At 46.9% G+C, this 13,613-nt stretch overlaps 1 protein-coding gene across 3 annotated transcripts; it reads right to left on the bottom strand.

Annotated features, from left to right (window-relative positions):
- Positions 1 to 6,896: 6,896 nt before the first annotated feature.
- Positions 6,897 to 10,855, bottom strand: LOC309392073 (fucolectin-like). Of its 3 annotated transcripts, XM_081953041.1 has the most exons (5): positions 10,620 to 10,855; positions 9,709 to 9,752; positions 8,822 to 8,910; positions 7,507 to 7,807; positions 6,897 to 7,120 (listed from the first exon to the last, which is right to left on the bottom strand). In XM_081953041.1, exons 3-5 carry the CDS (start codon positions 8,907 to 8,909, stop codon positions 6,979 to 6,981), a joined length of 531 nt encoding a protein of 176 aa, XP_081809167.1. In that variant the 5' UTR covers position 8,910; positions 9,709 to 9,752; positions 10,620 to 10,855; the 3' UTR covers positions 6,897 to 6,978. The 3 variants fall into 3 exon arrangements, with proteins under 3 accessions (XP_081809167.1, XP_081809166.1, XP_081809165.1); XM_081953040.1 differs by lacking the exon at positions 9,709 to 9,752 and having other exon boundaries at positions 10,620 to 10,854; XM_081953039.1 differs by lacking the exon at positions 10,620 to 10,855 and having other exon boundaries at positions 9,709 to 9,862.
- Positions 10,856 to 13,613: the final 2,758 nt, after the last annotated feature.

Here is a 13,613-nt window from a genome sequence, read left to right as displayed (position 1 = left end):
AGGGATAGAATCAAGATCACGTGAAGTGTTAATACCACTTTATAATGCCTTGGTAAGGCCACACTTGGAATACTGCATTCAGTTCTGGTCGCCACGATGTAAAAAAGATGTGGAGACTCTAGAAAGAGTGCAGAGAAGAGCAACAAAGATGATTAGGGGACTGGAGACTAAAACATATGAAGAACGGTTGCAGGAACTGGGTATGTTTAGCTTAAGAGAAAGAAGGACTAGGGGAGACATGATAGCATTATTCCAATATCTCAGAGGTTGCCACAAAGAAGAGGGAGTCAAACTATTCTCCAAAGCACCTGAGGGTAGAACAAGAAGCAATGGGTGGAAACTAATCAAGGAGAGAAGCAATTTAGAACTGAGGAGGAATTTCCTGACAGTGAGAACAATTAATCAGTGGAACAGCTTGCCTCCAGAAGTTGTGAATGCCCCAACACTGGAAGTCTTTAAGAAGATGTTGGATAGCTATTTGTCTGAAACGGTATAGGGTTTCCTGCCTAGGCAGGGGGTTGGACTAGAAGACCTCCAAGGTCCCTTCCAACTCTACTATTGTATTGTATTGTATTGTAACTGAAATTTTTTAGTCCTGTATTTGTTTTGAATATAGTCAATCCATCTTCTCCAGTCCAGCTTGTACTTCTCATCCAAATGATCCTTCAAATACGCTGAAATTTTGGCCATCTCTGCTAAGTTTACTACTTTTAACGTCCATTCTTGGATAGTGGGCAACTCTTCCTTCTTCCAGTATTGCGCCACCAACAATCTTGCTGCCGTCGTTAGGTTCAAGATCAAATTAGTCTCTACAGTACAGTCTGAAACTATGCCTAACAGGAACAACTGGGGTGTGAACTTTATCCTCTTTTTCAAAATATTTTGAATAACCCACCATATTTTTATCCAAAATGCTTTAACTTTTTTACAAGTCCACCAAATATGGTAGTACGTGACATTAACACAATCACATCTCCAACATTTAGGTTGTAGATTCGGATACATACAAAATCTCCCTTCCCTCCCCACTCTGGGGCCAGCCAGAGGTGGCATTTGCCGGTTGCCTGAACTACTCAAAATTTCCACTTCCGGTTCCTCAGAACCTGTCAGAACCTGCTGGATTTCACTCCTCCTGTGATGGGGTCTGGCTTGGTAAGTGTTAAGTCCTGCAGTGTTATTATCCCATTCCGGCGTTTGTCAAGGGCAGAAACAGAGAACCAAGGTGCTGTAAATGCTTTATTGGTTTTGTTGCAAAGCTTGCGATAACCAGGACTAGATGACAAATAGTACAAAGGCAAATAAACAGAGTCAGCTCTAACCTGGTTAACCACACCATTGAAATATATACTCTTTTTTTATTGTAAAGTTATTATTGACTTTTACAAATATTTTGAGGAAAAGGGTAAAAAGGTGTAGAAAATTTTGACAGCTACATCATGCGGGAGATAGAAATCCCCCCAAATCTCACAACTTTTACAAAAAAGAAGAAAGAAAAAACATCAAAATTTGAGTAAACATTGGCAGCTTTTGATTTTATATTCAATCGTCAATGTATTCAATCATCTTTTATATCACTTCCAAAAAATTACATTATAACAACAATTGCAATGATGTTTCAACTCATTTTTGTGACCTGAGTCTTCTGAATGTTGCATCCTCCCCCCTGTCTGCTGGCTGAGCCACGGCCCCTCCCTCCTTCATATCTTGTGTACTGTCCCCTGTTTCATCTAGGAGGGCACTATATTTTTTAATGAAGGCCTCCGCCTCCACAACTGTGTTGATTCTGATTCTACTGCCCTCCCAGAAAATCAGCATTCCTTCTGGCAATAACCATTTAAGGCAGATTCCTTTATTACATAATTTCTTTGCTAAAGAGGAATATTTCTTCCACTTATCTCTTACTTTCTTTGGAATCTGTTTAAGAATGGTTATTTCTTTGTCTTTATATTTTAGTGGTCCCACCCTTTGAGCTCCTAAGACCTCATCTCTTGCCAGTGACGTGCGGTGAGGGTTATGGCTGGGGAGGCTGGTGACGTCATCAGGAAGGCGGGGAATGGGACCACGTGTGCAGGAGGCTGAGGCAGCCTCAGCCTCCAGCACACGTGGTCCCATTCTCCGCCTTCCTGAGTGAACATTAAGGGGACCGCAGAGTGCACTGATCCGCGTAGCATTGCTTCCTCCAGCGGCGCCAGTCCCTTCCCCCCCCACTCCTTCAAGGTCCCCCACCAACCCAGAGCCCGATCCCCAGCTCCCTCGGGCAAGGCTTGAGCAGGGTGAATGGGAAAGCAACGAAAGGGGCTGCGCTTTCACCCCGCTCAAGCCTTGCCGCCTGCAGCCACTGCCCGCCCTCGCTGCCCCTTTCGTTGCTTTCCCATGCAGGCGGCAAGGCTTGAGTGGGGTGAAAGCGCAGCCCCTTTCGTTGCTTTCCCATTCAAGCGGCTGCTCTTTCATGCCTTTGTTCTCCGGCAGCGCCGACATTTCTGCCTCCGCCCTCCGCAGCTCCCGGGCGCGCCCGGACGGAGGTAGCCAGAATGGCGCCGAGGCAGTCCGGAGGGCGAGCGACCAAGGATCAGGCTGCCTCGCTCGCTCTTTCGTCCGACCGGCCGGATGTAGCCACAGCGACGCCGAGGCGGTCCGGGCGGACGAAAGAGCGAGCGAGGCAGCCTGATCCTCGGTCGCTCGCCCACCGGACTGCCTCGGCGCCATTCTGGCTACCTCCGTCCGGGCGCGCCCGGGAGCTGTGGAGGCAGAAATGTTGTCGGCGCTCCCGATGACGAAGGCACGAAAGCGACTGGGGAACCAGTCACTTTCGTGCCTTTGTCATCCGGAAGCGCCGACAACATTTCTGCCTCCACAGCTCCCGGGCGCGCCCGGACGGATGTATATAATATTATTATATATATATATATATATATATATATATATATATATATATATATATATATATATATATATATATATATATATATATATATATATATATATATATATATATATATATATATATATATATATATATATATATATATAGTATATAATATTATATACTATTATTTCATGAAGAGAGGTGAGGCCCTGCCTCCCCTGCCTCCCTTGACCGCACGTCCCTGTCTCTTGTAGTCTTTCTAAGAAATTTAACATGTATTTCCCTTGGCACGTTGTGTGTTCTAGCGTATGCTGAATTAATCCTATAAATCAGATCAATATCCCACCATAGCTGTTGTTTATCTCTTTTAATATATTCTGCTAAGATTGTGGTCATGATCTCCTTAAGATCTTCATTCTCTGTTTCTGGCAAGTTTTGAAATCTAAGAAAAAAAGACATTCTCTTAAATTCCACCTTTATCATATGATTTTCAAATTCTACATTCCCCTTCTGGATTGTCTTAACCTCCTCCCTCAGCCCAGTCGTGTCTTCCTCCAGTACACCTATTTTCTGTTTATTTTGTGTTGTTTGTTGTTGCGTTTCTCTGAGCTGATCACTTAAATCTGCGAGTTGTTTTTTCAATTCGTCCTGACCCTTTATAATAGTTTGAAACATTTGATCAACAGATAGTTCCTTTGAGCTCTCTTTAGTCGCTTTAGGCTGTAAAAATGAAGCCAAAGGTGTCTTTTGGATGACCGGGCTGGACGTAGAAGATGTTGGGGCCGAAGATGGCTAACCAGGCGGTAGTTTTTTAGGACCCATATTAAGTTCAGAGATAGCTATAAGTCTGCACAAAGAAATGGCGTCTGTGGAAAGACACAACCAGGAGAAGTCATAAGGCAAGCAAGTCCAGAGGAAAATATTGGTCTCTATACAGCTCCAAGCCAGATAATATAAATCAAATGTTCCAAATCCAAGGGAGACACATGCAAGGAGAGGCTCCTGGAGATCTCTCGGGTGTGTTATAGTACAAAGCCAGAAATCTTTCAAAAGGGAAACTTCATTCGTAAGTGCAAAGAAGAAGGAGGAAGTTGGCCATTTTGGCTCCACCTTCACAGGAGATCAGAAAGCAACGTCCAAAGTTTCCATAAAATAGTTTAAAAGAATCAACTCAGCAGTTCTCCTTTGCAATTGTAGCAAGAAATCATCCTCCCATTGCTTAAAGGAAGAGAAAATAACTTTTAACTCTCTCTCTCTTCCGAGGGAGAGGGATTTTCCAATTGCCGCTTTTCCGAGGGGGGGTGGAACCCCCCCTCCAGTCTTAACACTTCAAAGGATTGAATCCTTTGATTCAATAGGTAGGGCCTTCTCTGTGATGGGCACAACCCTCTGGAATGACCTCCCCCCCGACATTAGAACCACCACCGACTTCCGCTCCTTCCGGCAAAAACTAAAGACTCACCTGTTTCGATTAGCTGGCCTGGCACACTCATAGCTTTTACCTCCTGGCAGATATATTTTAATTGGTATTTTTGGGGAACCATTTTAAATTTAACTTTTTGGGGTATTTTTAGGGGTCTTTTTAAAGATTGTATTTTAATTACTTTACTTTAATGTACAGTTCTTTTAACCTCCTCCATCTAAGTATCTAAGTATTTAACTATTTATGTATTTAAATATCTGAGTATTGATTTATCTATGTATCTTTTATGTATTGACTGTACACCACCCCGAGTCCCTTTTGGGAGAGGGGGCGGTATATAAATATGAATAAAAGTAAAGTAAAGTAAATCCACAGTTTAAGAAAGCCTGCTGTTCATCAATTAAGTAGTTAAAAAGGAGATTGAGGGAAGCTTCCCACCTCACCGCATTTCAGCTGTGACGTCCGATTAGTTGTTTCCTTCCAGGCTCCGCTCGGCGAAGGCGCGCTGTTGCGCACCCCCCACGCTCCCCGGCTCCTGGGGCAAAGCTGGAGACCCCTCTATGGCCGCTGCCGATCCAGGGGGCCCCAACAAGCTGCCCTGCGGCAGGGAGCCCCTCCAAGGCTCCCTGTGCTTCCCCCAAGTTTAGAGGGAGCCCACCAAGAAGACGAGCAGCGGACGTGAACATCCATCACCTTCGGGGACCGGAAGTGATCTCCCGAAATATATACTCTTGACCCCACCCGAATTCCCCATACACCACACCCCCTCCCTGTTCTCTAGTGATGATGCCGTCACCTATTCCCCCCCCCAAAAAAAATGTCTGCCACCCATGGATGCCAAATAGATCTTGTATTACCTCTTATTTCCCCTTTCTACTGGTTGCACACTTTTGGTATAATTATTATTATTTTCTCTGTTGTCTTGCAAGTGCAATGAGTGTTTCTCTACTCAAGACAAATTCCTTGTGTTGTGTGTCTAATCACACTTGGCCAAATAAATATTATTCTATTCTATTCTACATTCTATTTTTCTATTCCCATTCCAATCCATTCTATATAGCAGTACTCCAGTATTTGAGGGGCTGCCCCAAAGAAGAGGGGGTCAAATTATTCTCCAAAGCACCAGAAGGCAGGACAAGAAGCAACAGATGGAAACTAATCAAGGAGAGAAGCAACCTGGAATTCAGGACAAGTTTCCTAAGAGTAAGAACAATCAACCAGTGGAACAGTTTGCCTTCAGGAACTGGGCCTGGCTAGTCTAGGAAAGAGAAGGACCAGGGGAGACAGGATAGCAATATTTGAGGGGCTGCCCCAGAGAGGAGGGGGTGAAGCTATTTTCCAAAGCACCCAAAGGCCAGACAAGGAAGAATGGATGGAAACTGATCGAGGAGAGATTCAATCTAGAAATAAGGAAAAATTATTCTGGCAATGAAAACAATCAACCCATGGAACAGAAGTTGCTTCGGAAGTTGTGGGAGCTTCCATCTATCCATCCATCCATCCATCCATCCATCCATCCATCCACCCATCCATATATCCCTCCCTCCCTTCCTCTATATATATCAACCCATAGGACAGAAGTTGTCTTCGGAAGTTGTGGGAGCTTCATCACTGGAAACATTTAAGAAGAGTCTGGGCTGCCATCTGTCAGAAATGGTGTAGGGTCTCCTGCTTGGGGGTTGGACTAGATGACCTCCAAGCTCCCTTCCAACTCTATTATTCTATTATTATTATTATTATTATTATTATTATTATTATTATTATTATTATTATTATTATTATTATTTTATTATATCAGCTACCGTTGAACTCTAACTGTTGACTAATGAAACCAACCAGGGGACCAAAAGCCACAGAGTTGGGGGTGGGGGGGCTCACAACATGTGAGGGATTGAGGGGGGTTTCCACCTTCAGAGACTTTTGCCCTTCCCGGTCAAGCTCAGCTTTGAGGCAATTCTTTGCGATGCTCTGGAGTGCCATTAGAATGGTACATGCAGTCCATCTTCCTTTAAGTTCTCAAGGAGAGGCATAGAGGGGTTGGGTTATGCTTTGGCCCCCTGTAAGGGAGTTTACATGACCCCCCCTCTCTGTCTTTGCACAGTGTACAACCTGTGTGACTCTCTCTCTCCATCCATCCATCTATTATATATCCATCCATCCATCCATCCTTCCATCCATTTATCCATTTATCTATGCATCCATGCATCCATGAGCCCATCCATCTATCCATCCATCCATCCATCTATCCCTCCCTTCATATATATATATATGTGTGTGTGTGTGTGTGTGTGTGTGTGTGTGTTTTCGTATTTGTTTTCGTAGATTTATATATCCATCCATCCATCCATAGATACACACAGTCATCATCTTAAATGCAAAAGTCTATAAGTTCAGTTCCCAGCAGAGGTTGGAATCTTGACAACTATCCCTCTCTGAGGAGTCCCAATAAGGACAAACTGGTCACACAGGGATTCCTGGGGATCAATAGATCAGATGACCTGAAAGGTGCATGGAGGAGGAGTGATGAGGATCAGGGAATAATTCCCTCAGTAGATACAAAGGTCTCCCTTTTAACCAAAGAACAAACAGAGGAAAGCTAGCGATGCCTCCTAGGAGATCATTTATTTGGAGATAAATTGACATTTCGTGGGAGCATTGATTCCCCCCCCCCATGAAAGGCGTGGCTTCTCTACTTGGGGCCGTAGGCCTCCAGTTCACAGATGGTCAAGTAGTTCTCCCCAGGTAAGTGGACACTGATGTAGCGGCCTTGCTTCCCGTTGCAGTGGATGGTGGTGATGGAGCCTGGGCTGGTGTTCAGGATAATCCCACACCTGTGGGGCACGGGAGGTCATGTTAGGAGAGAAGTCCTTCTGGCCACCACCTGCTGGTCACCCCAAGCTCACCCTGAGGACACAGCCCCCCCTCAACTCTTGTGGGCATGAAGGGACGCGAGACTGATGACATGTTTGACCCCTCCCTTCCTGGTCATCTCCTACAGCTACGGTCATTTTTTTGGTCCTGCTGTGAAGAATGCTACAGTGGTCATCAAGGGCCACATGGATTTACCCAACCCAGTTTTCTCCCTGACCTGGATGGCCATCCATCTCATACTCAACAGCACCCCAAAATCACCTGCTCTGGCTGTGGATTCTGTCCCTTCCGTCAATGCCCTAATTACATGGAGGACCCCAGTTGGGGATGACTCAAAGTGACTTACAGAGGGTTGGCTCTTCCATGGTCCTCCAGAGAGTCTCCTAAGTGGACCTCCGCTTCAAACAGCCTTTTGCCACAGCAGTCCTGCCGGTTTTTCACCAGCACCACGGAGATTTTATGAGACTCCCCCAGGTCCACCAACCACCAGGGGTTTCTCTCTAGGTTAGTGTGGGTACAGGAGGCGTGGGTCCACATCCCGTTGCAGTCCCCATCCACAGCTTTCTCTGGTGGTCCACCATACTCATTGGGAAAAATGGAGGACTGGGAGGTCGGCTTCCCTAAGGCCAAATTATTTGGCTTTGAACCTGCAGGAAAGAATGGAGGAGACCTTTCAAGCAGAGAATAGTTGGGAGAAGAAGAAGAAGGAGAAGGAGGAGGAGGAGAAGGAGGAGGTAGAGGAGAAGGAGATGGAGCAAGAGGCGGAGGAGGTGGAGAAGAAGGAGGAGGAGGAGGAAGTGAAGGAGGAGGAGGGGGAGGAGGAAGAGGAAGAGAAGGAGGAGGAGAAGGAAGAGGAGGAGGAAGAGGAGGTGGTGGAAGAGAAGGAGGAGGAAGGGTGAAGGAGGAGGAGGGGAAGGAGGAAGAGGAGGAGGGGGGAGGGAAGGTGCAAAGCCACAAGGGCAATGTTTTGGGGACACAAGGAGTAAGTTTTGAAGACTGCCAAATGGGTTGAAAGAAGTGAGCTAAGGGCAATGCTACGTTCCTTTGCTATTGGGGGAGGAACCCCTTGGCCTCCTTTTCTTCCACTCCCAGAGAAGATCCGGACCTCATCACAGTAGATTCAATGAGATCTCCATCAAATGCCCTTTTACCATGTGATGTTAGAACCTGAGTGATGGGTTCATAGCCACTGGACAGATTAGGGAGAGCAAATATCCAGCTGGCCTGAAGTGCTGGGGGCAATTACACCCCTTCCCCAGTTTATCTTCTATTGGCTTGTTCCCCTGCAAGTGCCTCCAGGGGGCACCCAGATGCTCTGAAATGTGGGCATGGGTTAGAGATGGGTTAGAGAAACAGAGAACACACATCAAGAGAACAAAATGCCAAGGGCCCAGTTTGTTGGGAAACATACACGCTGAAGTCCCTGCTCCCAAGGACATCTCACAATGGCTGTGCAACAGACCACTGAAGTTCTGGGATCTCGTGGCCCTTGTTCCCTTCGGGCATTAACCATGGGATGTGTTGCAGGCAGTGTGGTGGTATCTGAAGGTGCTACAAGATTAAGAGGAGAGACTGGGAGAGGATGACTGGATGTTGAGATGGCCAGGACCACACCTATATCCACACACACAATCACACAAAAGACTTTACGCGGTTCTTACCTCTAGGTGGAGGCCTGCAACTCTGAGCTTCTGCAGGGCCTGCCAGGAGAGTCAAGGCCAGCAAAGCCCCCCAAACGATGAGCTTCATCCTGCAAGCGAGGAGGGGAGAGATCAGGAAAGATATGGCAGGGCCACGTAGGGACAATGATGGCTTCTTCTACTCAACACCCCTGAGTATCAGGACTGGCCATGGAGACCCAGAGGAAGGTTAGAGTACTTCAAGGTTCTGCCATTCTCCCAGAGGAACATCAAGAGCGTTCCAGAAATTATACAATAATACAATGATACAATAGCAGAGTTGGAAGGGACCTTGGAGGTCTTCTAGTCCAACCCCCTGTCTAGGCAGGAAACCCTATACCGTTTCAGACAAATGGCTATCCAACGACTTCTTAAAGACTTCCAGTGTTGGGGCATTCACAACTTCCGGAGGCAATTTCTGTTCCACTGATCAATTGTTTTCACTGTCAGGAAATTTCTCCTCAGTTCTAAGTTGCTTCTCTCCTTGATTAGTTTCCACCCATTGCTTCTTGTTCTGCCCTCAGGTGCCTTGGAGAATAGCTTGACTCCCTCTTCTTTGTGGCAACCCCTGAGATATTGGAAGACTGCTATCCTGTCTCCCCTAGTCCTTCTTTTCAATAATAAACTAGACATACCCAGTTCCTGCAACTCTTATTTATCTGTTTTATTCTCCAGTCCCCCTAAATTGCTCCTCTGCCTCTTCCCTCACCTGGCCTTTCCCACACGCTGAAGATGTCAATCCCATTGAAAAAATCAGAGTGGGTTTATTGGAGTCTCTTTCACTTTCTCGGGCCATCCCATAATTTCACCCACCCCTCCTTCAAGAGCTCGCTCGGTGGTTCCTTCTTCCTTCTTTCCCCGCCACTCACCTCCTTCGGTCTCTTGGTGATGCCAAGAGGGCTGGAAGTCCTTCCTGGAGGGTGAACAAGGAGAGCTTCTTTCCACGCGCAGGTGCTTCAGGTGAGTGCGGACCTCCCTCTGACCAGCCTCGGTTTTATCCCCTTCCTCCCAGGTAGGACTGACCTGACTCACAAAGTCCAAGCCAATCAGGAGGGCAGAGCTAAGGTTGGCCCCTTTCCCAACTCAGGTGGACCTTTTGGTTTGCTTTGCTACAAGATCTCTCACCAACTTAGCAAACACGATCTTCTCTCCAGTATTCTCAGCCCCGTGACCATGACCCATCTCCAGCAGGGGTTGGCTCTCTCCCATAGCCAAAGACGAAACGCTGGTTTTTAGCAGGAAGCTCTGCTTTCCCTTCCAGCTCACAACAAGCTCTCAGCAAACACTAAAACCAGCACTGAATTTCACAAGGGGGGCAGTTTGCTTAGTTTTACAAGCAGATCAAAATCAAGGTTTTTATTTTTAAAAAAAAACATGGCTTCATCAACTAAGCCAACTATTTATTATTTTCCCCATAATTCTCTTCTGCAACCCCATCTCCTTCTCCACATAAATAGAAAGATTGGCTATCGCCTCTGTGGTTATTGCCTCTGTTGAAGACCCAAGGGTGAGGAGCAACGTTCTCCAGCAGGTTCTGGTCTCCTGCAGGATCCAGGATCCTCAACGATTGGACCCTTCCAGGAGAGGACCCTCAAGGTCCCTTGAGCCCCGCCCCATCATCTTCAGAAGATGCCAAAGCAACAGAGCCACAGCTACAGAGCTTCAAAGTACCTGGGTCAAGCTCTGCTCCAGCAATGTCCATCAAAGTGGGGACTCCCTGTTCATAGGAGACCAGGAGGAAGGTTCTGGTCTGAGGCATTGTCTCCACAGACTTTCTCACCTGGAGTCTGCCACCAACCAAATGAATTTTCACAGCCGCTCCTCTTCAAACTGCGATTTCTGCAAAAAATTGAACTTCTTCTGTAGCAGATATTTTTCACTCCCTTCCTGGTGGGGCAGCTCTTCCTTCAACCAGCCAGTGGAAAGCGGCAGAGCTCCTGCTGAAAACCAGGGACCCAACCAAGACCGGGTTTCCCCCCTACTTCCTGGGTGTTGGCAGCGGGGGGAGAGGACACGTTACACAGTCCTCGTCCACCTGATCCCCCCTCCTCTTTCCACGCGTTCAGGGATTCTTCTGGACAGGAACATAATAGTCTTCCTGGCCAGATGCCAACTGGTTTCCACATCAGAACCTCATCAGAGTCTGTCAGCAAAGAGCAACATGGATATTGTTTTTGCAAGAACCAACCATGCTCACACCTCCAAAGTCAACAAAATTTCTGGTAGCTGAAAGAACCAGATGGCTTCCTCTGAATCCTGAAAGGAGCTATTACGTAAGAAGTGATTGCAGTCTCTTTCGGAGTATAAGAAGCACCAAGATTTTGAAGAGGCAAACTTTAAAAAAAAGTTTTTGCACTCTGCAGACCTCCCAAAAATGGCCTGTTTTTTTGCGAAAATGGGCTTTTTTAAAAAAAGGGGGGGCATGCATAGCCTTTAGGAGGCTTGTAGAGTGCTCCTGGGGGCTGGGGCCCCCATATTTTGCCCTCCCCAGCACTTTGTTTTATATATATATATGCATCCATATTTTCAATTACGTATACAATCACAAAATTTCCATCTAATATAACTAAGTACCTCACTTTCATTGTACATCATATTTTCAATTACAGTTAATATTTCTTTCTTTTCAGCGAACCTAATCCCCTTGCATCCTTGATTGTCTATTTAATAACAATATACCTTTATGTAATCACTTATCTCATTCTGATTATTTTTACAGTGTAAAATAATTTTCCAACTGTTTATGTTTATACATCACTACTTTCGATTATGCATAGTCCCACCAATCATCCATCAAGTATGCTTATTGTTAGATACTTGTTCTAACTACAGTGGTTTTCCCCAAGGTCTTCTGTTCTGGCCGGAACAGAGGTTTAATCCTATTGGTCAAAGGGTCTGACAGCTCCCTATAAAAGGGCTGCTGTCATACTCAATCTTCGCTGGATTGTTCTTACTTGTTGTACTTAATAAAGAGCTGTTGTTACTGTTAAGCCTGTGTGTGCCTATCCATTACCCAATCTAACACTGGCGATGAAGGTGGGATTTGAAGGCAACTAGGCGAACCAAAAAGGGTATAGCAATCCAGCAAATACATCCAGCCCAGAGCGCAGCGTGGCTTCGAGCAGCCTTTTTGAGCGGCAAACTCAAAATGCGCTCTGAACACAAAATGGCCATGCACACACCACCGACTCCGTATGACCCAGTCACCGAGCACTGGGACTCGTACATGCTACGATTTGACTGTTTCCTCGAGGCAAACGACTTCATGGGCCTTTCTGAAGGCTGCAAGAAGAGCATGTTCCTCGGGTACTGTGGCTGGGAAGTGTTCGAGACGGCAAAAGACCTCTCTGAGCCGACACCGCTACAATCAGTCGTCTGGTCCGTGCTTCAGCAGACGCTAAGGACTCACTATGCGCCCAAGCTCTCCAAGCACGTTCGCCGGCATGAGTTTAACATCAGGAACCAGAAAGAGGGCGAGTCAATTAGCGAGTATGTTGTGGCGCTCCGCAAGACTGCAGTGTACTGCGAATTCCGAGACCTGGACGAGCTGATTCTGGACCGCATAATTTGCAGCATGTGGGACATTAGCCTACAGAGGAGGCTACTCGCTAAATCTAACCACTCTACAGATCGCCTTGGATGAAGCCAGGGTGTCCAAATCAGCCATCAAATCTACTGAGACTCTGCAGCGCGAAAGCACTCCACAAGACGTGCTGAAGAGTACATATGTACATCACGAGGCTGCAGAGCCCGAGAGCTCAGAAGGTGAAGAAGATGACAGCTACTGCATGCACAGTAGCCGTGCCCAGTCAGTGCACAAATTCAAATCACGTCTCCCGTCTTGTGCTAGCTGCGGAGGAGACCATGCCAGATCAGTTTGCCATTTCCGTGACACAACCTGCCAGCGTTGCGAGCGAAAGGGGCACATCACCAAGGTGTGCCGGAGAGAATTCCCTATCACTGCCTGGCAGCCTAGAAACACACCAAACCGCCAACAGAGGCCCAACCAAGGGGCCTGGCAGAAGCTGCCACGGCGCTCAGAGGGCGACAATAGAGTCACCTACCATACATCAATTGGCCAAGTCCGCACCAAGCAGCCAAAAAAGCTGAAGGTCGCAGTCCTCATCGAGGACTCTCCGTGTGAGATGGAGATCAACACTGGGTCATCACTGACCATCATACGATAGTCTACCCTGAAGCAGGCTAGCCCTAGCCTAAAGAAGCAGCATCTTCGCACCCCTGACATCCGCCTATGCGATTACCAGGGAAACCGGGTCCCCATTGTGGGCCAAGGCACCTTCCAAGTGAAGTTCAAGCAGTTCAGCAGGAAACTCCCAGTGACAGTGGTCAGTGACAACCTGCAGAGCCTCCTAGGGCTAGATTGGTTCCAAGCCCTGGCCCTAGAGGTGACCAGTATCAACAGCTTGAAAGACGACGGCGCTGAAGCCATCTTTAAGGAGTTTGAGGACATCTTTGGCACTGGTCTGGGTAAGTATCTGGGGACTCCAATTTCCTTTAGTTTGGACCCCAACATAGCCCCAATAAGGCTAAAGTCCAGGAGAGTACCCTTTGCTGTCCGCCCCAAAATTGACAGGGAAATTGACAAGCTCGTAGGCCAGGGAATCCTAGAGCCGGTCGATCACGCACGCTGGGAGACCCCTATAGTGACACCTGTCAAATCTGATGGGTCTGTCCACATCTGCATGTACATCTGCATGTACTGGACTACAAGTGCACAATAAATAAAGCATTACAACAAAGCGCCTACCCATTG

This window comes from Natrix helvetica (genome assembly GCF_964273705.1).
Source record: "Natrix helvetica genome assembly, chromosome: 4".
NCBI lineage: Eukaryota > Metazoa > Chordata > Lepidosauria > Squamata > Natricidae > Natrix > Natrix helvetica.
Note: the sequence above shows the minus strand (reverse complement) of the source record. Positions and strands in the feature narration are given on the sequence as shown.